The following is a 23,196-nucleotide window of genomic DNA, read 5'->3' on the forward strand; positions in this document are numbered from 1 at the left end:
CCAAGATTGTGTTTCTGCTCTTTCTTGAAAATAGGAACAGGCACAGCAGCCCCAGCACCAGGCCTCCCCACCCAGCCTCAGCCACGCTTGGGCCCGCCTGTGCCCGGGTACACTACACCCTGGGGAACGTGACTGCTATGTCAATCTGGAAAGGAGATCACCAGGAAGTGGTTTCTCATTCCCAGACAGACCCAGCAGCTCATTTTTAAGTGACAACTTTAACAGCTTCCATTTAAAGACAATTAAATAGACGTTCAAGAGAAAGAGCCCAAGGTTTTCTCACGAGGGGAGTCGCGTTGGCCAGCTGCACCACAGCAGCGTGAGCCAAGACTTCAGCCTTCCTTTTGAACAGGAACAAGGCCCCAGGGAGCAGCGAGCAGAGCCCTCTTCCACACTTACCAGCGTCCAAAGGACGTAGATTGTAAAAAGTGCTATAGTTAGTGCTATGAGTCCAATGGCCTCCAGTCGGCTGTTGAACTGCAAATGATCCTGGGCTCCACGAAGACACAGCCAGCCGGAGATTGCTGCCAGAGGAGTAATGAACAGGAAACACACCATGTCACAGAAAAGGGTCCTCTTCTCATTGCGGGGACCAGGATCCTTCAGCCACTGCAAGAAGGAAGGTGAAAAATGCATTAGCAGCACACAGGGCACACAGCGGGCTAGCGAAACAGGACTGCTGCACCAGGAAGCTCTCACATGCTCTCTGCAGCCCATACGTACCCGCTGCATCCACTTAACTCACATAAACCATCATAAAAATAGGGCTAGAGCACATCAAGTACATTTTTAATAACCATCAAGGGAAAGGCAAGAGACAACTGAAGAATGTTGGAGGGAGAATGGGAGGGAGAATGGCAGAAAACACAGGAGCAGCCTGGGCTCTGCACTGGAAGAGAAGCAGCAGGTAGCAGACAGAGGGAGGTTGGCTCGGTAAAGTCTGGCTTAGTAAAGGTGTGACAGGTCTTGAATTGAGCTTCAGCAAGAACACACCCAGGTCTCTGCAACTGGATGAGGAGCTGCCAGAGAGCTGATGGGTCAGGGAGGGCAGGGACAGGGGACATTACAGAGGGAGTGTGCTACAGGCCATCTGTAGAGACAGGTGAGAGAGCAGACTTCCCCTTTTCAGGGACCTGCTTGGTAGAGTACCATGGAACAAAGCCCTGGAGGGAAGAGGGGCCCAAGAAAGCTGGTTAATATTAAAGGATCACCTCCTTCAAACTTGGGAGCGATGCATCCCAACAAAGAAGAAGTTGGGTAAAAACACCAGGAGGCCTGCATGGATGACCAAGAAGCTCCTGGCCAAACTCAAACAGAAATAGGAGACCTACAGAGAGCAGAAGCAGGGACAGAGAGCCTGGGAGGGATACAGAGACACTGTCCAATGCAGCCAGGGACCAGGTTAGGAAAGCCAAAGCCCTTTTACAATTAAATTTGGCCAGGGACATCAAGGGTAACAAGAAAGGATTCTATAGGCACACAGGTGATAAAAGGAAGACTGGGAAAATTGTGGGCCCTATCCAGAAGGAAGTGGGAGACCTGGTCACCCGGAATATGGAGAAGGCCGAGGTACTCAATGACTTTTTTGCCTCATTCTTCACCGACAAGATCTGCAGCCACATGGCCCGGGCCCCAGAAGACAAAGGCAGGGACTGGGAGAATGATGAACCACACAGTGTAGGAGATAGGTGTGAGGCCATCTAAGGAACCTGAAGGTGCAAAACTCCATAGGACCTGATGAGATACATCTGCAGGTCCGGAGGGAAGTGGCAGATGTAGTTGCTAAGCCAGGATCCATCGTATTTGAGAAGCTGTGGCAGTCCAGTGAAGTTCCCACTGACTGGAAGAGGGGAAATAAAACCCCCAATTTTAAAAAGGGGAAAAAGGAAGACCTGGGGAAGTACAGTCTCACCTCTGTGCCTGGCAAGATTATGGGGCAGATCCTCCTGGAAACTCTGCTAAGGGACATGGAAAATAAGGAAGTGATTGGTGACAGCCAACATGGCCTCACTAAGGGCAGATCATGCCTGACAAATCTGGTGGCCTTCTACAAGGGGGTTACAGCATTGGTGGATGGGGGAAGAGCAGCAGACATCATCTACCTGGGCTTGTGCAAAGCATTTGACACTGTCCCCCATGATATCCTTGTCTCATAAATTGGAGAGACATGGATCTGACTGAGGGCCCACTCGGTGGGTGAGGAATTAGCTGGATGGTCGCACTCTAAAAGTTGCAGTCAATGGCTCAATGTCCAGGTGGAAGTCAGCAACGTGTGGTGCCCCTCAGGGGTCAGTACTGGGACTGGTGCTGTTCAACATCTTTGTTGGTGACACGTACAGTGAGATCAAGTGCACCCTCAGCAACTTTGCTAATGACACCAAGCTGTGTGATGCAGCTGACAGACTGGAGGGAAGGGATGCCATCCAGAGGGACCTGGACAGGCTTGAGAGGTGGGCCTCTGAGAGCCTCATGAGGTTCAGCAAGGCCAAGCGCAAGGTTCTGCGTGTGGGTCAGGGGCAGTCCCGAGCACAGACACAGGCTGGGTGGAGAATGGATTGAGAGCAGCCCTGAGGAGAAGGACGTGGGGGTGTTGGTGGACGAGAAGCTTGACATGAGCCAGCAATGTGTGCTTGCAGCACAGAAAGCCAACCGTATCCTGGGCTGCATCAAAAGCAGCGTGGCCAGCAGGGCAAGGGAGGGGATTGTCCCCCTCTGCTCTGCTCTTGTGAGACCCCACCTGGAGCCCTGCATTCAGCTCTGGGGCCCCCAGCACAAGAAGGACAGGGACATATTAGAACGAGTCCAGACGAGGGTCACCAAGATGATCAAGGGGCTGGAGCAGCTCTGCTATGAGGACAGGCTGAGGGAGTTGGGGTTGTTCAGCCTGGAGAAGAGAAGGCTCCAGGGAGACCTTAGAGCGGCCTGCCAGTACCTAAAGGGGCTGCAGGAAAGCTGGGGAGGGACTCTTTGTCAGGGGGTGTAGCGATAGGATAAGGGGTAATGGCTTTAAACTAAGATAGGGTAGGTTCAGATTAGATATTAGGAAGGAATTCTTTACTCTGCGGGTGGTGAGGCACTGGCAGAGGCTGCCCAGAGAAGCTGTGGATGCCCCATCCCTGGAGGTGTTCAAGGCCAGGCTGGATGGGGCTTTGAGCAACATGGGCTGGTGGGAGGTGTCCCTGCCCATGGCGGGGGGGTTGGAACGAGGTGATCTTCAAGGTCTCTTCCAACCCAAACCATTCTGTGAACTGGTGCAGGGGCTATGGGAAACCAGAGCTTCAGGGTCTGTGCTCTCAGGGGCACAGTGCTGTCCCTGGGGCCTGAGCAAGCTGCAGCAACGCTGCTCATGGGGAGCCTAGAGCCCACCCGATGCCATCAGTGGGGAACACAAATACCCACGCACCTGGTATGTCCACTGAGACGATGACAGAAGGGAAAAAACATCTCTCTTCAGCAAATAAGAAACCAGGAGTTGAGAAAAGAAAAAAAAAAAGGCAAAAAGGAAGTGAATAGCTACCAGAAAGCTTTGCACCTGAGCAGGCAAAGTGGGACAGCAACCAAGGAGCTGCAGAGTCAGGCTGGCCTTTGAAGAAGAAGGTAATGTAAACTCATTTTCTTTTATGGAATGATCTGTGCCCAAACCCGTGTCTTCAAGTGTAAAAAATTCCAATTCCCAGAGAAAGGCTTCAATTATTTCTAAAGAAAAATCAGCATGACTGTCAGGTCAGGAGGGAGGCAGAACTTGGTGTGCAGGGGGGAAGGTCCCCCATCGCTCTCTCCCAGGTCTCAGGATCACTTTTACAGCTGCTGAAAACTCCACCTTCACAACTGCAAAATCCCCCAAACCCTTCCATTCCCGGTGGTCATCCACTGGCCACCACACGACGGGCAGGCAGAAGAGACCTGCCAGGACTACGACAGAGCCAATTCTGCTGTGTTCCCTCCCGGTTGCAGGCTTGCTGTCTTGCCTCCCACGCATTAAGTGATCCATCATGGGGACTGCACCTTGCTCTCGGTTATAAAGATGCTTTGCAAGTTTTGCAAGTGCTTCTTTCTTGCAGCACTCGAAAATTAGCAGGTAGCAGAAAGAGCACAGCTCAGTTGCAGGCAGGTTTCCCTCTACAGACAACCTCTAAACTGTCACTACTTTTAAGAGCCCTGACTTGCTTCCAAGTGTGGATTCTTTTTAGACAGTTGACTTTTACAACAGCAATTGTTCTAGTTTTCCTGGGATTATGTTATTTTCAGCCTTTCCTTTCCTTTTTTTAGAACAAGTGACTGCCGTTTCTACCAATACCCAGAGTTGTTGCAGTGCATTTTACCATGGGTTTGGTATAGCTGGGCTGCTGGATCCTTCCCTGTTTCCTGCACCAGAACTACTTGGCTTGTTTAGGATTTTTTTGCTCAAAAACAAAACAAAACAGAACTGGAGAACATGACCAAAAAGGCAGTCAGAGCAGGGAAAGGAATATCCCCAAGAGATCCAGGGACAGGCAAGCAACACTGACCCGCAAGGGGAGCACGGAAGGATGCCCACAGGTTGGTGCAGAGTTAATCAAGGAGAAAATCTAGCATGAGGGATGTGCAGTAAGATGTGGCAGAGCAGCAAGGGCAGGCTGAGAAGAACTGCAGACGCCTCTCATTGAGACGGGAAAGAGAAGGGAGAGATGGCAGATCCGGGCAAGAAGCAGCACCACAGCTGCAGCGCTCAGGGCTGTGGTAGCAGCATGCTCTGCAGATGCCCGCAGTGGGACACCAAGCTGGATGAGGCCAGAGGAGAGGACGACGTGTAGGAGTCTGGCTAGGAATTTCAGCTGGCAGGACTGACGGAAGCATGGTGCTATTTCAGAGATGTGACCCGAAGCATCTGAGAGACCAAACAGAGCAAAAATGAGGGGAGCTAGAGTGTGAACTGAAGAGCACAGACAAGGCAAGGACCAAGCAATGCTGCAATAGGAAAGGTCAAGTGAAAAGCATTTTTAAAGCCATTCTGAGCAGGACTGGATGGCCTGACAGCCAGAAGGAAATTCAAGAGCAGCCACAACTGTGGTTTGGACAGGAGGAGCTGGAAGAAGGGAGGCAGCCCTGCGAGTCACCCTCTGCATGTCTCTGCAGAGGAGATTAGCGGTGATGAGCTGTGAGGGGAAGATAAGGACCACACACGCGGTCCTGAGCAGCCCTCGGAGGAAGTGAGGGTGGATGGCAGCTCAGCTGCACGGCAAAGCTGCTCCTACACACAGTGCACGAGCAGCCCCAATGCCCGAGCCCCCAGCCTTGCACCCACCCGTCCTGGCTACGCGGCACTAGGGTGAATGCTGAATTATCCAGACCTGGACTGAGAGCCCTCTAGCAGCAGTCCCAGAGCATCCTGTCCCTGTAAACAAGGACATCTCAGGTCACTTTTGACCCCTGTACAATGAGAATAACAATAGGGCAAATCGGTATTTTATTGAATCTTATTCTATTTATATTCTTTGTAACCTTTGAAGCTCCCCCTTTCTCCCCAAGACAGGAGCCAAACATGTAAAGGCAGGAAGCAAATTAATTTCCTTTTGAAGTAGTTGATTTACTCAGCCAATATGCACTGACACAATAAAAAAAGAATACAATAAGCCACCCTAAGGGCGCAGGGTTTCTGGCATAGCAGCAGCTTAATGCACATGGGACTTAAAATAAACCTTGTAAACAATCCAAAAAGCGGTCAGATTAAACAATTTTTGTAGGGAAAACTGTCAAGTGAACATGGGAAAGCAACAAAAGCACAACCTGATCTTCTTCCAGGCCAAGTCCAAAACCAATTGCTTCCGTGCTGCAAACAAGTGTGAGCCTGAAGGCAGAGAGCCTGATCTGGCCGCTCTGCCCGCTTCGGCTATGCCCTGGCTCCCAGAACACCCCGCTGGGAACAACCACTCTGCTTGCACGACAAGAGGTCCTTCCTGCTGCAAACATACTTTTGTCCTCCAGCACAATCCTGGGACTTTCTCAGCCCTTCCTCCTACTGGGGTCAGCAGGGCTGTGGAGTGGAGCATGTTTCTTGGACTCACAGCAGGGCTGTGCAATGATGAGTCTCTGATTTTTGGGTGCTCCAGTGCCCACGAAACTAGGCTAAGCACCAGGTGATGGAAGGCAGGAGGAGGAGGGCACATAGAAAAAGGCACCAGCATATCACCAGCTCCTCTGGAAGCCAACTGCAGAGCTCACGGTGTATCAGAGCAGTCTTCCAGACAGTCCATCCCAGCACAGAGAGCTGGGCGACATCCTGCCACCTGGGAGCAGGGGCATGGACTGACTAGGGAGTGTCCCAGCAGCGCTCAGCACCATGCAGTCTTGCCGGTGGGGTTATAAATGGGTGCTTTAGAATCAGCTGTTATTGATTTTCACAGCTTCCTTATCTTGTGCTGCAAAATGTGCACGGCTGAGAGCTGCGAGCCCGTTTCGTGACACACGTTACCTGCAGCGTTCACACAGCGGCTGACAGCAGCCCCGTGCCAAGCAGGACCGGCGGGTGCTCGGGTCTCTCCCTGCCCTGCAGCTGGGCTACCTGCTCTGGTGAGCACCGGTCACAACCACAGCAACCTGCTGACTGTTCCAGCCATCGCTGCCACCACAAACAGGAAACATTTGGCCGCAGGGAGCCACCTGTGTACAAAACATCCTGTGTCCTTCCCGTCCACCAAATCGTTAACCTGTGGCTGCTCGGGTGCCTGTTCCTTTCATCGCTGACCTGCTGCATGCCTACGTAAGGCAGGAAAGAAAAGGGTGACCTGGATTCACAGAAGCAGGACCAGCGCTGTCCTGCCCTGAGAATCGCGCTGATTCAAACACCACAGCTCCAGCAGAGGGACTGTCCCATCCCTTCCCTGCGGGTCCGTGGTGTAACAACTGAAACCTCCTCACAGGCCGCCAAGCCACCTGTGCAGCCCAACAGGACAGTCCTGCTCCCGTTCCCAAGGCGAGGAACCTTTTCCCATGGAGTACCCAAAGGTCAGGGAGCTGAGGCCAGAAATGCCCCCGGCCCTGTACACAGGGCAGTCAAGTGCCACGGAACAGCTGACCCTCCTCATCCTCCTTTCCCTACCGCACAGCCGGCTACTGTTGATGCTCCGCAAACCTCTAAAAGCTGAATCTCTCCTCAGAGGGGCCTGAGAGCCCCTTCTCCACACCCTCAGCCCAGCTCCAGCCGCAGGGAAGCACGGGGCACAGAGAACAGGAGTGGCACGCACCCCGCTGCAGGAGCGCACGGGACAGGAACCGACTCCAGCCCCCAGCGCTCCTCGAGAAAAGGGCCACACAACCATTTTGCAGAGCTGCAGGTCACCGGGACTCCTCCTTACGTACCAGTGTGTGCTTCTGTGGTTTACCACCATGGGAAATGCCACGCCACGAAATGCACGGATATGGGATCACGGCACCGCCAGCAGCTGCACCCCAGAGGAGCCCCACTCCTAGAGATCCTCAGAGCACAAACAGGGCTGGACAACGCAGTGCAGCCAGAGATGTAAGAAAGATGCTGGTGCCGGTAACTGCCAAGAGAGCAGGGATGAAAATTCCTAGTTTTGGCCTCAAAGAGGCCACTGTGGGTCTGCAGAGCAATGCCAGGGAGTGCACTGAGAAACACCAAGAGGATCGAGGGCGGGAGCTGGGAAAGAACATCTCCAGACAGCACATGCAAGCAAAGAGATGAAGGAAAACATGAGAGAGGAACAAGACTCAGCTGAAGCCAAGTGATTTTTTTTTTTTTTTTTTTTTACTAGGTGCTGGGGTCTAACATAAGCTTGCACTGGGAAAGGAGAGAGACCACAGCAACAAGTTGGGGAAGGGGACAGGGGAACACGGAGGAGATGGAGAACAGTGCAGTGAGTTCAGCAGAAGAGTTCAAGGAAAGCAAAGAAAAAAGCCTGTCTGTGAGGAAGATAAGGCTGGAGGAAGGGTGGGGAGAGCCTACGTCACATCTCACTTCTCTGAACTGGAGGGGGGGCAGTGACCGCTGCGCTGGGCACTGCACCCTAAAGCAAAATTTCTTTTCCTAGTTATACAAGCAGGGCTAATAGGGACATCACTACTGCTCCCTGCAAACCCCATCTTGCTTGTAACGGAGATATCACATCAGCACCCCTCACAGCTACAGGAGACTTGTGAGAAGGAGCAGGAAGACTGCATGTGGCAGACCCATGGAGGTGTCCTGGGCTACAGCACGACCCCAACAGCCCAACAAACGTCTCTGAGAACACGTAACAAGCTTTGCTGCAGACAACGGTTGTGTAAGGAAAGTAAACTTCCAAACAAGACAAAACAAAATTCACTGACCTATATAAAACATCCAGCTTAAGCAAGCCAAAAGCATTAGCAATCAGTGAAAAACAAACATCTTTAATCAAAATTGCATAATAGAACACAAACAGTAGGAAGAACAACAACAAAAAAAACTTGTCAGTCTCCCGTAGTGGATAATACACTTGGAAGGAACTGCTCTGCAGAAGCATAGGGACAGACAGATATTACCAAAGCTGGCGTTTTGAAATAAAGCACATTAACACACATATTGCAGGAAAACACCAGCTCTGAAGACACGGATGCAGAATTCTCTTGAGGCTCCATCATGAGACCTGCCTGCATGGACAGAAATACAGGGAGTGGTTAAGCTGCTCAGTGGTGACAATATGAAACAGTCCTTGGCTGATTCACCAGAGAGGTGTTTTTTGTAATTAGCGAGCTGTCTCATATAAGTTTTGCTTTAGCAATGGTATTAAAGGCTTAGAGAGGCATTATGAAGAAGTCATGCATAACACTCATTAGCTTTTGCTACCAGGATACGTTGGCTTTCAACATCCTGGTAATTTTAGCGAAGCCAGAGCTTTGGCCTCAGCACCAAAAACACACATCCACTCACAACCGAGCCCTGTCATCCTGTTCCTCTCCCTGGGACTTAAATGATGTGTGGACAGAAATGCATCCTTCCTCTTTAACATGGGCTGACGTGTTGCTGGGATTAAACGGCTGCTGCTCTGACACCTCTCCGAGCTGCCAGCCCTGGACATTTCCGTGCAGAGACCTCGCCGTGCACACAGGGGTTGTCCAGCAGAAGGGATGAGGCTGAGGAGGCAGCACGGGGAGATGAGAGATGGGACCCAACCCGCAGCACGAGTGGGCAGCAACAATTGCTCTGGCACAGCCTGCAATGGGGCAGAGCAGCCCATAACAGGCTGGGGATTGGAGGTGGCGTTTCCCTTGAGCCCACTTAGAAACAGTCAGAGAGGACAAAATTAACAACAGATAAAAGTTACAATGCTTTAAGGGTGGTTAATGAACAAGTGAGAGAGGGTCAGTGCCACAGCAAAATACACATGACAAAGAACCCACGGAAAGGAAATACTTTTGCTGATAATCTAAGAAAACAAAGAGGGAACAGTCAGAAAACAAAACCAGGCCAGAAGGGCTCAGGAACAGGGACTGACCCACGCTCCCACCTCACCTGCCAGGCAGCAGCCAGAGAAGACCAGGAGACATGCAGAAGGGCAGCGCTTGCTTGTGGCCACAGAAACAAAGCCACAGCATCACCTTTGATAATGCTTTCTAGAAATGCATGACGCATCAGATCCAGTACCAAATATCCCAATCCACGCAGTTCTGCCCAAAATCCTAGAGGACAAACAATCTTCAGCAGAGAGAGCACCTTGCAAGACAGAACTGGTTTGTGACGGACTCAACCGCAAACCAAAGAAAGGAGTTTATGTGAAAAGGAGAATGCTACGAGGTGGGATATATACACTTGTACAACTAGCTGCCTAAAACAGCACTTATCTTGGTTCTGTCTAGAGCCAGAAAAAGGCAGGCACCTCCAGGCAAGGTGACCCACCCGTAACTAGGTTTCTAAGGAGGCAGGAATGAACTGGTCACCAGAGGCATTTCCTTCTCTCCAGAGACCGTAGGATTCTAAAGAATAAAATGTGGATGAGGCGAATTTAAGGCAGACAAAGCTAGGGCAAAAAAACCCAACCTTGCCTGGAGAATTGTGTGACCGTCCATGGCCTGGGAGAAAGCTGTTTAGAATGAAGCAGTGCTACATTTCCAAAGGGCTGTGCTCCTCCTTCCAAAATGCTCTGGCCAACAGAGATATGGATATCTTCAGAAGATGACTCCTGAACACAGGACTCCTAACTACACATTTTCTGCGTCTAACCTCTGAAAAAAAGCAGAAATGACCTGTTCCAGGAAAGCTGCATGCACTGCAACTTGCAGTTTGAATGCTTCACTGGAACCCCTCCCTGCTGAAGCCTTCCAAGAAACACAGCAACCTACTCCGGACTTTATGACCATGTCAGCCATGCTCGCTAGTCTCACAGGTTTAGGTCACTTCCCTGTAGACATACAGATGCACATGAAATTAACATTAATGTAGGGATGTTAACTACTGGAAAGCCATCTCTCTCCAAGGCTCTGCAGTCTCATTGCCTGCTGGGGACATGCTCCTCATACGACAACCCTGGTCTGCAACCCTCTTGTGCCAGGGAGCATTTCAAAGAGCCAAGCAGAAGCTGCTCCATCCTCGTGCAGCACAGGCACCAGCTGGCAGCACCCCGCACTGCTGGCTGCAGACCCTTCCTACGCACCCAGGGCTGCTGTTCGACTCCCCATCTTCACCCACAGCACTTCATACATGCCCCCAGAAAAGCATTCAGCCCGTTAGTCTCACAGCATAACAGTCAACAAAAGTCGTCTGTGTTTTTTCAGCTTTCAACTAGCTTCTTAGTTAAAAAATAACTGAATTAGGTTGAACTGCAGGAGGTATCCTCCCCGCACCCACGGGCCAGCCCATGGCTGCCAGAGCTGGCTCAGGGCTCTGACAAGTCCCCCACTCCTGGAAGAGAGATCAGGCATGCTGGCAGCAAACACTGTTACTATTTTAAAATTGAACAGACCACAACATAAATAAATGGCTAGTTAAAGAAAATAAAAATCCAATTCTATTAAAAAATTATCTTTAATCCGTGCTGAGCAAGGTTGCCGTCTTTCCTCTCAAAAGGAGGCTGCAAAATTAAATTACTGTTTGTGAAGTGCTCAGATTATCACAGCAACAAGTGCCCCAAAGAAGCCCACGGGGAAATAAATAATTGTCTTGAGAGCAGGGATAGAAGAGCACACGGCCACACAACACAGCAGGATAAACAAACTTGGCTAGTGTGCACCTTCTGCCCGTGTGCTGATCCTGGAAAACGCAGCCTGTGACCACACAGGGACTACACTGTAATGCAGGCTTACGAGAGGACTGAATTAAAAGCTGAGGCAATTTTGATTGCGGCTTTTCCTAACTTCCAAGAACTTCCTGCAGCTTCTGCAGAAGCATTTCAACTCAGCCATGCAGCCTCCCCACAGCTTTTGCTAAAACGCTTCCTCCAGTCCCCAGTCAGCAGCTTCGGCCTCCCTCCTGAGAGCTCTTCAGACCGGCTCTTCTCCCGGCCCTGGTCCGCATCCCACTTATCCTCTGCTCAGCAATTCCTAGTTTGACTTCCCAGCTCTTTAGCAGCTGAAGGAGAGGCTTCACTTGCTCGGCCATCCGGGACCGTCCCTTTCCCCACATCACCAGCTCCTCGCCTGAGCACGCAGCCACTTTCCCAGCAGCCAGGGCCCAGCTCAGGCCCGAGGCAGCCCCGCGAGCTGCCCACGGCTGGTGCCAGAGCCCTGAGAGCCACGGCGGGGGCTTGGCGAGTGGCAGGGATGGGGCAGGCTCCAGGGGAAGCTTTGCTCCGTGGCTGCAGGCTCAGAGCTCTCCGACCGTCCCAGGGCTGAGGCTCTCACGGTGTGACAGAGGTGCTCCTTAGCACGTGCCGGCCAGTTTTACTCGGGGAACAGCAGGTTCTCAGCACAGCTGCTAACCAGCACGCTCACACGCCAGCATCACTTCCCCGAAAGTTTCAAAACGCTCCTTACCCCCCGCACCGTCAGCCGGGAGGGGAGAATTGCTCAGATAAGGCGACTGAGGGAAGCGTGTCATTTTTGAATGACTAAGCGGCCTCTTTCCCTGGCCCTCTTCTGAGAAATAGACGAACAACTTGGGGCTGAAACTTCCCAAAAATATTTGGTGAAGAGTTTCAGTCCAATCTGCCATGGGGATGAGGTCACACCAGGCTGCAGACAGAGGGTATTAGTGGGAAGTGCTGGCAAACTGGCAGAGCAGTTATGGGCTGTTTCAGAAGGGCTCTGCGCGAAGAGGAAAAAGAAAAAAAAAAAAAAAAAGCAGAAACTGAACTGCAGGGCAATTTCCCTAGGCTCCAGGGGCAGGGATCAGTGCATTTGCGTTGTACAGCGTGGTGCAAGCCGTACAGCCAACATACGTGGTCTTGCCAGCCAGGTGAGCAATTTTGGGAAATTCTGGAGCAGGCTGCCACTTCCAGATTAATTAAAGCGGGCTACAGCTGCTCCTTGAGTCAGAGAAAAAGCTCGGTGCCAACAAACCACAGGCAAGGGACTTGCTCGGGGGCCGTACGATGACAAGCTGCAGTTAGGCTCTGCTCCGGGGCAGGGATCGCCCTCAGCCAGGTAACGGGCGACTTCTCAGCCAGCCTCCGAGCCCCCGAGGCGCTAAGGGCACCCAAGACAACCTGCTCCCCAGCAGAGCAGGGCACATCATCCCCTCCTCCTCTGCCCTCCCAGACTCTCCCCAGGTACGAGAAGTAACAAATAATCGGCTTCTCAAACCCTTTGGCAGCTATCGATCGGTCAGTAGTGGCTGGAGGCTCTGTTCCTGCCTGTAACCAGCGGCATTTCTCTTGCATTTGAGGATCGTGAAATGCTGCCTCACCGTGCACTCAGCGCTCACTGCCCCATGCTCCTCGCACAGAGTGCTTGCCGGTCACAGTTTGCTGCCAAGCTCCAGCTTGGAGGGACTCAGCACAGGTTTCAAGAGGAATTAAAACCTCCTTCACCCAGCTTGGGGCCCGGTGGACCCGCGGGCGCTGCTGGCACCGTCGCAGCTCACTCCTCTGCCTGCCAGGGGCACAAGGGTCAGTGGCAGAGGAGAAACTCCTCCAGCACATGCCTGTCTTTCGCCTTTTATTCACGTGTGCAGTTTTCTAAGCCTGTACTAGTTACGAGGTGCTACAGCATCTGTGAACTACGTCTAAATGCACTGCCACATGTTTGTTTCTGGGCCTGAATACTTTACTAGCTCTTAAGCTAAAACATCTGAAACCTGCACTCAAAATTTTGGCCCGTGTAAGCCCTAACCAGCCCACTGTTACTGGGCTTGCCTGCAGCACGTCCTCAAGGCCGAGATATGGCCCTTCCCAAGTGTTTTGGCCCTTCCCAAGTGCTTTAAAGCATTGGCTTTCAACCTCTGAAACAGTCATTTCAAAGGTTTTGGTCAAAGAGCCGTTTTATGTGTTTCAGCAGCTGGGAGCAAAGTGATAAGTCTCAGACAGCACTAACCACTGATGTAATGCTCTTTCACAAATTGCTTTTCTAAAGACATGATTCAGTTTAGCACCACAGTCTAAAGCCACCTCCTGTATGGGGCTGCCCTGTCAGTGACAGTCAGCGGGACACTAAGCAGTCATCATTAAAACTGAGCGTCAGTTTTGCAAAATGAAGACTGAATGCTTCTCCAGCCAGGGGGCCCTTTTGCCCTGCCAGCTCTCCAGTCACCCAGAGGAGATAAAAACGTGGGAAGCAGAGCACGGCTGCAGACAGGAGTGGGCAGCGTCGCTTCCAGAGCGAGGTGGGATGGGAACGAAGTAACCTCTGGAATTAATGGGAATGGGAACAGATACAGGAAAAGCAATTTACCATCGCAATTGTGACTCAGTTTTAATCTGGATGATGGAGCAGGGGGAAAGACAGAGTGGGCTACGAGCAGTCACAGAAACCAGAATTAACCTCACACACACTTCTGGTGGCAGGCACTGACAAATCTCCGGTAGCTGGCAGGTAACGAGCCTGTCGTTGGGACTCCGCTCGCAGACCTCCTCCTGCAGCCTCACTGACGACAGAGTAGCAGCACGGCTTCGCCACGGTTTGAAATAATAAACAGGAAAAGCAACTTTTGAAAGGAAACCCAGAGCTATGTCCAAACCCCACCAGAGAGGCACCTGCAGGGGCAGGGTGCGGACAGCAAAGGGGAGCATCCGTAGTGGCAGCTCCAGGTGACATTTTCCCATTTTCCTCGTTGCTGATGGCTGCAGTACTTGGGGGGCTTCTAACTGCAAATCCTCCCCCTCGGGCCAACACCTCCCTGCAGTGCACGTGGCCTCCAGTGAGCACCCACGCCCAGCCCAGCAGCATGCAGACACAGGCAGTGAACAAGACCCGAACAGTGAGGCACACAGGACCTTGCTTTGCTCTTCCAGGCTGCACCTCACCTCAGTCATGCCTGTGTCACCTTCTACCTGGTCCTGCAGCACCCTTAGAAACACCAGCCATATCTACATCAACTGCTCAGCTGCCAGCACCACTCGAGCTTATTTAGACAGAATAAACTGCCTTCTGAAACAAACCCCAGTATAGCCTCTGGTACTGTAAGGCACTCATTTACTTATTCCTCTCTGGGGACCTGCACCTGAATTCTGAGGACAGAGGATGGCCTGGCCCAGCTGCCCTTGTTCCTCACGTGTAAGGGGCCTCATTGCAGGCAGCTACTATAATCCCTGGGGGAGAAAGGAAGACTTAAAGGGGAGCACACCAGACCACCTAAATGGAGGGAAGGAAGAGAGCACTGTGATTAAAAAAAAAAACAAACAAAAAAACAAGAAAACACACACAAAAACACCACAAAGCACATATAAACACAACAAAACACTAACTGCAGCCTGGACTGTGCCATCGATCTCCATGAGGCTGATGGACCCATCAGAAGCCTGGTCCCCCCTAGGGCAATGCGGAGAGGAGTGTAAGGGCTGGCTGGGCCACGTCCTGCCTCCTCTGGCTTTGGGGAGCACGGGACAGCGACAGAGCTACTCAGGACACCTCAGCTCAGCAGGAAGGAGCCAGACAAATGCTTTCAAGCACACATCAGTATTACTCAAGGAGTGTGTGTCCCTTATGAACAGTGCCAGCAATCGCCACATCTCACTTTTCAGAGCAGACCATGACAAGGAAGTCACATGCAAGAGAGCTGCACTCATGTAACACTGAGATAAGATTAAAGCCAACAGGAAAAAAGACTCATATTTCTGAAAGCTTCATATTTCAGAGGGTTGAGTGGTGACCTCTGCGTTTGGATGCTCAGGCATCAAAGTATCTCTACCAGTGCAGTGCTTTCTGCAGCTCAACAGCCCGCTGTCGGTAGGTAGCACATGGGGGGCTTCACAGATAAGGGCTGCCCCAAACATTGCTGCTGCATTTTCACAGCTATGTCACTTGTCTGATAAAAGACTTGATCCCTCTGCACAAATAGTTCTTTGTGACTAGTAAAGTACTGCAAGGAGGAGGAGACAGAACCACAGGGGCAGTAGGGCAAATCAGTCATTTTTCATCAAATGGTAAGGAAATAAAGTGAAGCAGGAAGAAAGCAGTACCTCTGTCAAAGGTCTCGGTCTTCTCTCTACAACAAATTCTGTGTGGCAGAGCTCACAGTAACTTGTGTTGGAGGAGGATAACCATTTTTCCAGGCAGCTCTTGTGCACGGTGCCCAGTGTTCCTGTGCAGTCACATGGGGAAAGCAGTCCCTCCCCATTTCCACCTTCGTGACAGATTCGACAGATGGGACCGTCACTAAAGAGGCAGACAAACAGAATGAAATCACGGTCAGAGCAGACACAACGACACGGCCACATCCGGAGATCAGGGTGAGACCCCACCGGGCCCCAGAAGGGCGCACATGCAGCACCCCTGGGTGGCAACACGCACGGCCCAGGCTGCAGCTCCACTCGCGCTGGGCAGCGGCTGACACCGGCCCCAAGACCGGTCCCGAAGTGCTGACACAAGTCCAGAGGCCCAAAGCAAAGCCTGACAACCCCCAGTCAGAGAGTGCATTGCATGCCCCCAACCACCTGGACCCCCTCAAGAGGTTTGCAGTCACATTCGTGTTTATCAGACCACCTGCCCGCGCTCAAGCGGAGCCTCTGCCCTCCGTCCTGGGTTTGGCAGTACCTGAGAACAAGGGATATCTAACATCAAAACCGTGCTGATCTTGAAAGCTCATCTCTCTAAGGACGTTTAATGGCAAGAAGTCACCCAGACCAAGCATAGAAACCTTCTGCTTGTCCCAGCGCAGTACCCACTGAGCATCCTGGCTGGTCGCTGCCACGCAGAACCCGTCGCAGCCTTTGGGACTCCCGGCGGCTGCAGAAACACCTCAGTGCTTCGACAGCCACCACTTCCCACCCCTCTTGGCTAGAGGCCTCAACCCACAGACCCAAATCCCTTGATGGTGCTCACGATCTGCTCTCTTGGGATCTCACAGAGTCAGAAATGCTTTACAAGCTAAGTTGTGTACTACTCTCTAGTTCCTGTCCTGTAAAAAACAAGGTTTTCCACGCCCCTCAGATTTACAGACCTGTGCCATATCCTGCCCAGTCATGTCTTTCATGAGCAGAGGAGTCCTAGCCTATTCAATCACACCTCAGAAACACCTCCACCTCTCGGATTGCCTTCGCTACCCTTCCCTGTACCTTTTGCATTTCTAAAACATCCTTTTAAAGCTGCAGGGACCAGAGCTGTACGGTTTTCAGGATACGTGCACACCAGGGATTTTTGCAGCGACTATGTTCTGTCCTTTGTTGATTCCTAAATCCTCGCAGTTTATTTGTTTTTTGGTCTCTGCTGGAGCTTGCACATCGCTGCCATGTGCCTAAGATCTCCTTCCTCTGAACCCATGAGCACACACGCAAATCCAGGATGGTTGTCCTTCAGCTGCGTCATTTCACACTGAACTGCACCTATTGTTCTAGCCTGCAGTCACTTCCAGTAAGGTTTGGTTGCCTTAAGCTAGGCAGCTAGAGCCATTTTAGGTGCAAGGACATCCTGGCTGGCCTCCAAAAGCACAGGTTTCCTGGAAGCCCTGTGCCACATCTGCCAGCCCCATGATGAAGTCTTGGACTCCCTGGAAAACCTGCAATGGCTCTAGACTTCAAAGTCCACTAGTCTCCACAATTCCATACATCTCCTCAGCATTCAGGAATAAAACGCTGGACAACAGATGCCCAATCCAGCTCTACCCTTCCTGAACCATGAGAGCTAGTCATTCACTGGTGTCTCACTTTCCTGCCTTCCAACCATCTCTCACACAACAACCTCTCTCCTATATCCACAGCCACACAGGTTTGGGAGCGGGAGGCAGGGTGAGAAAGGAACATCTTTTGTTGGAAGGCCCTGTTAAACACCCTCTGGAAATGCAGGTGAGCTACATCGGCTCCCACCTTTGCCCACGCGCTGCTGACAGTACAAAGCCACACCAATCTCACCTTCCAGCACACACCTGTCTCCTACGCTGACTTGTGGGGGACTGCAACAGAGCAGAGTCAGGACAAGCAATTTGCAGTCTTCAAAAGCAGCAGCACCGTTTTCATCAGTCTGCGCAACCAGAGGCAAGAACAAAGCCCCGTGGAACAGACCTGGGAACACAGCGCACAGGGAAGGAGCACGCTGGGGAAGAACATCGGTGGGACACGAAGGGCTGAGAAGGGCCAGCAAGGAAGTGCACTTCAGCTCAGCAAAGCAGAAGCAAGACTCCTCTCCTGGACGTGCACCATAGGGTATACCCTCCGTACTCACACCCCTCTGCGAGCCAGCAAGATCATTCCTCTGGTGACACAGCTCTGAGCCCTCCTCCTCATGCACATCCACACACACACACTCACACAAAACCCCTTCCCCTGAGAGGGAAGGCAATTGTCCACATCCCACAGCCAGCCAGCTACCAGATGCTTCCACAGCTAACGTGCATCTGAGCAGAGCAGGGGAGCCGAGCCCTCGATGCGGTGCATGGGCCAGGGGCCCAGCAAGCACCAGGGAGGCTGGAGACCTGGCACCCTCGCAGGCAGGGCAGCCAGGGGCTTCCCTTCACTCTTTGCCAGCTCACCACCTGCAAGAAGACCCAAGCCTTGCACACGAGCACTTCTTTCTCAGACTTTCCCCACCTCATGTCACCCTCACCTGTGATGCTTTATCACTTTTAGGGCTCCGAAGTAACGTACACCCCTGTGCCACCCCATTCTCTCTGCCAAACACCACCGACCTTAGTCTCCTAATTGTTACGTGCCTTTTATTTAGGGGACTTCTTCAGCAGGAACAATCCCCACCACAGGGGTCTGGAGAGGTGGTGGAAACTCCATCCCCAGAGGCACTGGGAACTGCGCTGGACAAGGCTCTGAGCAGCCTGCCCCCACTTTGAAGTCGGCCTTGCTCTGAGAGGAGGCTGGCCCAGACAACCTCCAAAGGGCCCTTCCAACCGGGTTTATTTGGAGATTCTCCGACCACTATTGCCGTAAAGCTCAGTGCTGTACCAGAGCAACAAAGCCGCGGTGCACCCGCACGGCCTTAGTGACAGACCAAAAAAACCCCCGGGCCTCGAGTGCTCTCACGCATCTGTTATTTCCTAAGAAAAGCATCTGTAAGACATTTTATCCGTTCTCTTCCTGTTTGAGAAGTTTCATATTTCCAGAGCATTAATATAACCTTGGCTACCAATAAACAATCCAGACGGAAAAAATTTGCTGACAGTGCGAGAAAAAAAAATTCTTATCAGGCTCCATTTTCCTTCCTCCCTATCTGGAGGGGGAAGGGGCCTGGCCCCACTTCTGCACAATTCACCCTCACAGGTGGCTTCCCAGCAGCCTGGAGAGACCTTGTCACCAATTCTGCCTTTCTGTGCAGCCACGCTGCCCCCAGCATCGTTTCACTTGCAAGATTTTGATGTCTGCCGCTGTGGAGGTTTTATATTCTCCGAGCACGGTGCCTTCTACCTTCCTGTTTGGATTGCGACTTCTCTTTCACCTCACGTCCATCCAATAACCATCAGGGCAAAGGCTTGCGCTCGGGCGTTTCAGGCAGGTTCAGTCTCATGTGCTCTCACCTCGGACATGTCGCAGACAAGCCAAGTCCTGTGGCTCCTTCGGGCTCGGCTAAGTACTTGTGACAGGGAAGAGATTGGAAACAACCAATGCCAAACTGCATGGACCGCTGGGCCATGTGGACGCCTGCATAACAAATCTTGTTTGCTTTTTTTAAACCTGTAATCTCAGGCAGCTTCCCCACCTGATTTCCCCACCTCTACAGGTTTTAAGGGCATGCACAACTGCCCACCCAGCCTGTCTGTTGTCAGAGAGCAACGCGACCTCCCCTTGCATTTCTAATGCCCTGCCTCAGGTTTGCTAGATAGAGCAACTGCTTTCGCCTCAGCTCACATTCAGCCTTCCCACCTCCCTCTCCCACGTTTGCAGTCACCACTTTCACACCTCATCATCGTCTGGCTGACTCCATTGAAAAAAAATAACAGCTGTTCGGATAGGATTTAAACACGAAATGTGACCAATATTACTAGCTGGACTTAATAATGCTGCCAAATGTCCTCCGTTCCGGAAGCTGCTCAAAATACATGATGAGAAGTCACGGCAAGAAGAATCAGAGCAACTGAAGGTGCCACACAGCCCCTCTAGCAATAGCTGGGTGCTGCAGTTCCTGCAACACAAACACCCTCCTCTCCCCAGTGCTGCAAAACCAACCCCGTGCCTTTATTCTAAGCCCACGTTGGGAAAGGGGCTTTGCTCCATTTTCAGCCCTCAAATCGTCTCCATGAATAGCAGGCTGCCCTCGCTAGCACGGTGTCCCACCTTCACTGCTGCTCAGCAAGGACGTGGCAGAGGCAGGTGGCAAAAGGCAGCCGGTGTCATCTCACACCAGAGTGAGGGTTTTGGCAAACATGTGGGTCCCGACCCCCAACACTTCCGACCTGCGTGGGTCCCACACACAGAGCAGGGGCCTGGGAAGCGTCCAGCTAACGGGGAGTCACACTCAGTACCGCTGGCGAAGCCCTTCACAAAGAACTTTGCAAGACTTTGTTGCCCCCCCTCCACCCTTAGAGCCGTGAAAAACAGGGAACACAAAACACAGATGCGATCAGCACGAGCCCCGTCTACCGAAACAGCCTTACCTCTGCGCGCCCAGCGCCTTGATCACGGTGGAGAGGAGGCGGCCATCCTTGGCGGTGACCTGCGTGACGTACTGTGGGCGCCCGATGTCGGAGTCCTCCACTGACTTGGAGAGGGCGGCGCTACCCGGGCAGTCGCAGAGGGAGCCGGGGAGGTGGCAGCAGTCGCCCGTCGTCATTGCAGCTCCGGGCCCCTCTGCCCTGGGGACCTGCGGGAACAGCAGCGTCGTGAGCGCCCGGCACCCCAGTGCCCGCTGCAGGCCCCCCAGCCCAGCCCTCCGCCATCACGGGCACCGCTGGGCCCCATCAACTGCAGGCTTCGCCCAGCTTCCGTCCCCTCTGATGCGTCGTGCGAGGCCGCATGGACATTAAATTGAGGCTCCATGTGTCCTGCTTAGCCCCAGAATTGCAAATCCGCCCTTCCCAGTGAGAATTGCGGGCGCACAGCCTTGAACCTGATGAGGCCTTTCAGATGGAACTGGCCGATGTAGGGAAGGCACCTGAAGCCCCACGGGGCCGGGTTGGGTTGACCATAGCCAGACCAAAAATGGAGGCCCAGGCCCCGTGAAGCTGTCGTGTTTTGCTGACCCGCGGCACCGAACAGCCCCGCGCGGCTCAGCTCCGCGAGGCCCTTCTCTCCAGCTGCGCCCAGGTGCTTTCTGAGCTCATTGAAGCCACTGAATCCAAGAAACTTCTCCCCGCCCCGTCTCTGCTTTTCCATTTTTTATTCCCTTACAGAAACACAGGCGCCTCCATTTCCACATCCCGTGCGGCGCGTCCCCGCAGTGAACGTGCAGGCGTGAACCACCCAAAAGCGCTGCAAATCTTCGCCGAGGGCAGCAGGGCGCAGCTTTGCTCCTTTCCCTCTCAAAGCTTCAGGCCAAGCGTGACTTTTCTAACAACCTTTACGACAGCCTGTGCAAACAGCAAGGCACCCAGCCACGCTTCTGGCACCTCAGGGACTTACCCAGCAGAGAGCACGAGGAACAAGCAGCAAATGCAAGAATCGGGGAGGAGGTGCAGAGAAAGAGCCCAAGGTGACAAAACAGGAGCTGGCTCAGATAAGCACAGAGCCCCACGCACCCAGGAGAGCTTTCTGCCTTCAAGGGAGGGCAGCAGCTTGCTCAGGCTGCCAGGAACAGCCGTGTTCCTCCCCGGCAGGGTTATCTCAATCCCGAAGACAGATGTGCTTTGCAGCTTCAGAAAAAGAGATGACATTTTCCACCATCTCCCTTAGCCTGGTCCTGAAGAGGTGGTTGTACAGAAATAAAAAGCTGGGGTTACAGTTAGTCACAGGCTGGACGTTAGCCAACAACATCATACTGCTGGAAAAGACCAAAATCCTTGTGTCTGTAAACAGGACTGCCTTACGTAAGGCATGCACAGTAATCCCTGTGCACCAGTACCACAAGGATCACTGCTGAGGAGTGTCTCATTCTGGTGGCTGGCTTTCAAGAGAGAAACAAACCCACAAACAAAGCTCAAATGAAAGCAACGAATAAAGGAAAAAAGGTCTCAAAAAACAACTTACCCAAGAAGAAATATTAAAAGAATTGGGTTCATTTAATTTAGGGAAGATGGGGGGATGTGAGAGGGAATCTTCAGTGTCTGTCTTGCGCAGGTGGAAGCACACAAACAAACCTTCGCCATCTCATCCGAGGAAATGCCTTTTTGTTTCAAGATCTCTGTGCACAACAGGAGTCAAACGTTCCCACGAAACTGCAGTTTTGTCAGGTTCAGCTAAGCCTAAATCAAACTAAAATAGCTAAAGAAAATAAGGGCTTGTTCCTGGTTGGAGGCTTGGCCAGACTACAGAGGAAGAAAACAAAAAGCCAGTATGAGAACGTGATCGTTGGAGCCCTGAAAACACGGATTTGGGTAAGCACCGGTGTTTTTTCACCTCTTGTAAATTAAGCAATTCTTTCACAACCAAAAGCTTCACCTGTCCAAATGGCTCCTATCAAGGTGGACATGCTCAAGAGGGGAAGAGCACTTCTCTGGTGTCTCATCACCCAACGCTTCAGCAGCATCCACCCAAGTTACAGAACATTTTTCAGATTTGTAATAGAAAAGCTTCTAATTTATTACAGCTGTTTTCGATAACCATCTGCAAACCCTTCCTCTGCACTGGGACAGGAATAGGCTTGAGCTCATGGGCAGGTCAATCCCCAGTGAAACGACCAGCGATCTTTCCATCAGCTTTGAAATGAACTGAACGGATTCAGCATTGCCTCAGCTCAGCACCTCTGTCCTTCTCCGCAGGGAGCACGCAGAGCTAGGGCCACTTTTCTTATTGTTTTCCTTTTTTTAAAAAAAAAGGGCAGAAATAAAAAGCTACTCCAACTCTAAAGAGCAAAAAGTAAGATGATAAATGCTATTGGAATGATTTAAGTCAGCTGTTTTGCAAGTTAAGGAGTTCTTTCAGTTTTAAAAGCCTCTGACTGAACCAGACATGAGAAGATATATGCTTTTAATAAAAAGGTCGGTTCCATTTGTTCAGCCAAAATCTTGTTTATTTTTAAGTCCAGAGGAAAAAGGCCCATTTTGTGTATTGGAATAAAACTGCTCTCACTCCCTGTGTCCTGGGATTATTTATACTGAGGCTCTTTGTGCTCCACTTCTGACAGCTACAGGCAGCACCGCGTCCTTGCCCTGGCAGCCCTGCTCAGGGTGAAGGGGAATCGCCACCCTGCAGTCTATCAGGAAACGCGTGGTTTTCGATTACAAGTTATTTGGCATTTCCTTGTCGGGGTCCATCCCAGGGTGGAGCCTGCACTCACCGCTTTAATATGTAACTGACTCATGTCATTCAGCAAACACAAAGGAAAAGCAGCAAGATTTTCATGGATACAGTTAGCGGGGAAGTAACTGAAATCCAAAGATAACATCTGCGGTGCACTCCATTTCCAATTTCATACCCAGCTGAACATGAACCACGGTGTACAGCCAAGCCAGTCCCTTTCCAGGCTCCCTGAAGGCTTCAGCTCATCAACACGAAGCCTTCTCTCACAACTGTCAACAGCTCACCGAATCCAAACCCAACCTTCGAGCAGAAACCCCAAAAACACAGTCGGGATGAAGTACCAAACAGCTGGTTTGAACCACACACTGCTTTT

At 51.9% G+C, this 23,196-nt stretch overlaps 1 protein-coding gene across 4 annotated transcripts in view; it reads right to left on the bottom strand.

Annotated features, from left to right (window-relative positions):
- Window positions 1–23,196, bottom strand: part of MARCHF2 (membrane associated ring-CH-type finger 2) — a 38,303-nt gene that overhangs the window by 5,481 nt on the left and 9,626 nt on the right. For 3 of the 4 annotated variants that reach the window (XM_040537901.1, XM_040537900.1, XM_040537899.1), the window contains 3 exons: window positions 20,084–20,289; window positions 15,510–15,705; window positions 400–609 (listed from right to left, as the gene is read on the bottom strand). In XM_040537901.1, the coding sequence (XP_040393835.1) occupies window positions 400–609; window positions 15,510–15,705; window positions 20,084–20,259 (582 nt within the window). In that variant the 5' untranslated portion in view covers window positions 20,260–20,289. Of the gene's footprint in view, window positions 1–399; window positions 610–15,509; window positions 15,706–20,083; window positions 20,290–21,047; window positions 21,191–23,196 lie in introns of those variants that run through there. The other variant, XM_040537902.1, reaches the window with a different exon arrangement.

This window comes from Cygnus olor, chromosome 26 (assembly GCF_009769625.2).
Source record: "Cygnus olor isolate bCygOlo1 chromosome 26, bCygOlo1.pri.v2, whole genome shotgun sequence".
In the NCBI taxonomy this organism is placed as follows: domain Eukaryota; kingdom Metazoa; phylum Chordata; class Aves; order Anseriformes; family Anatidae; genus Cygnus; species Cygnus olor.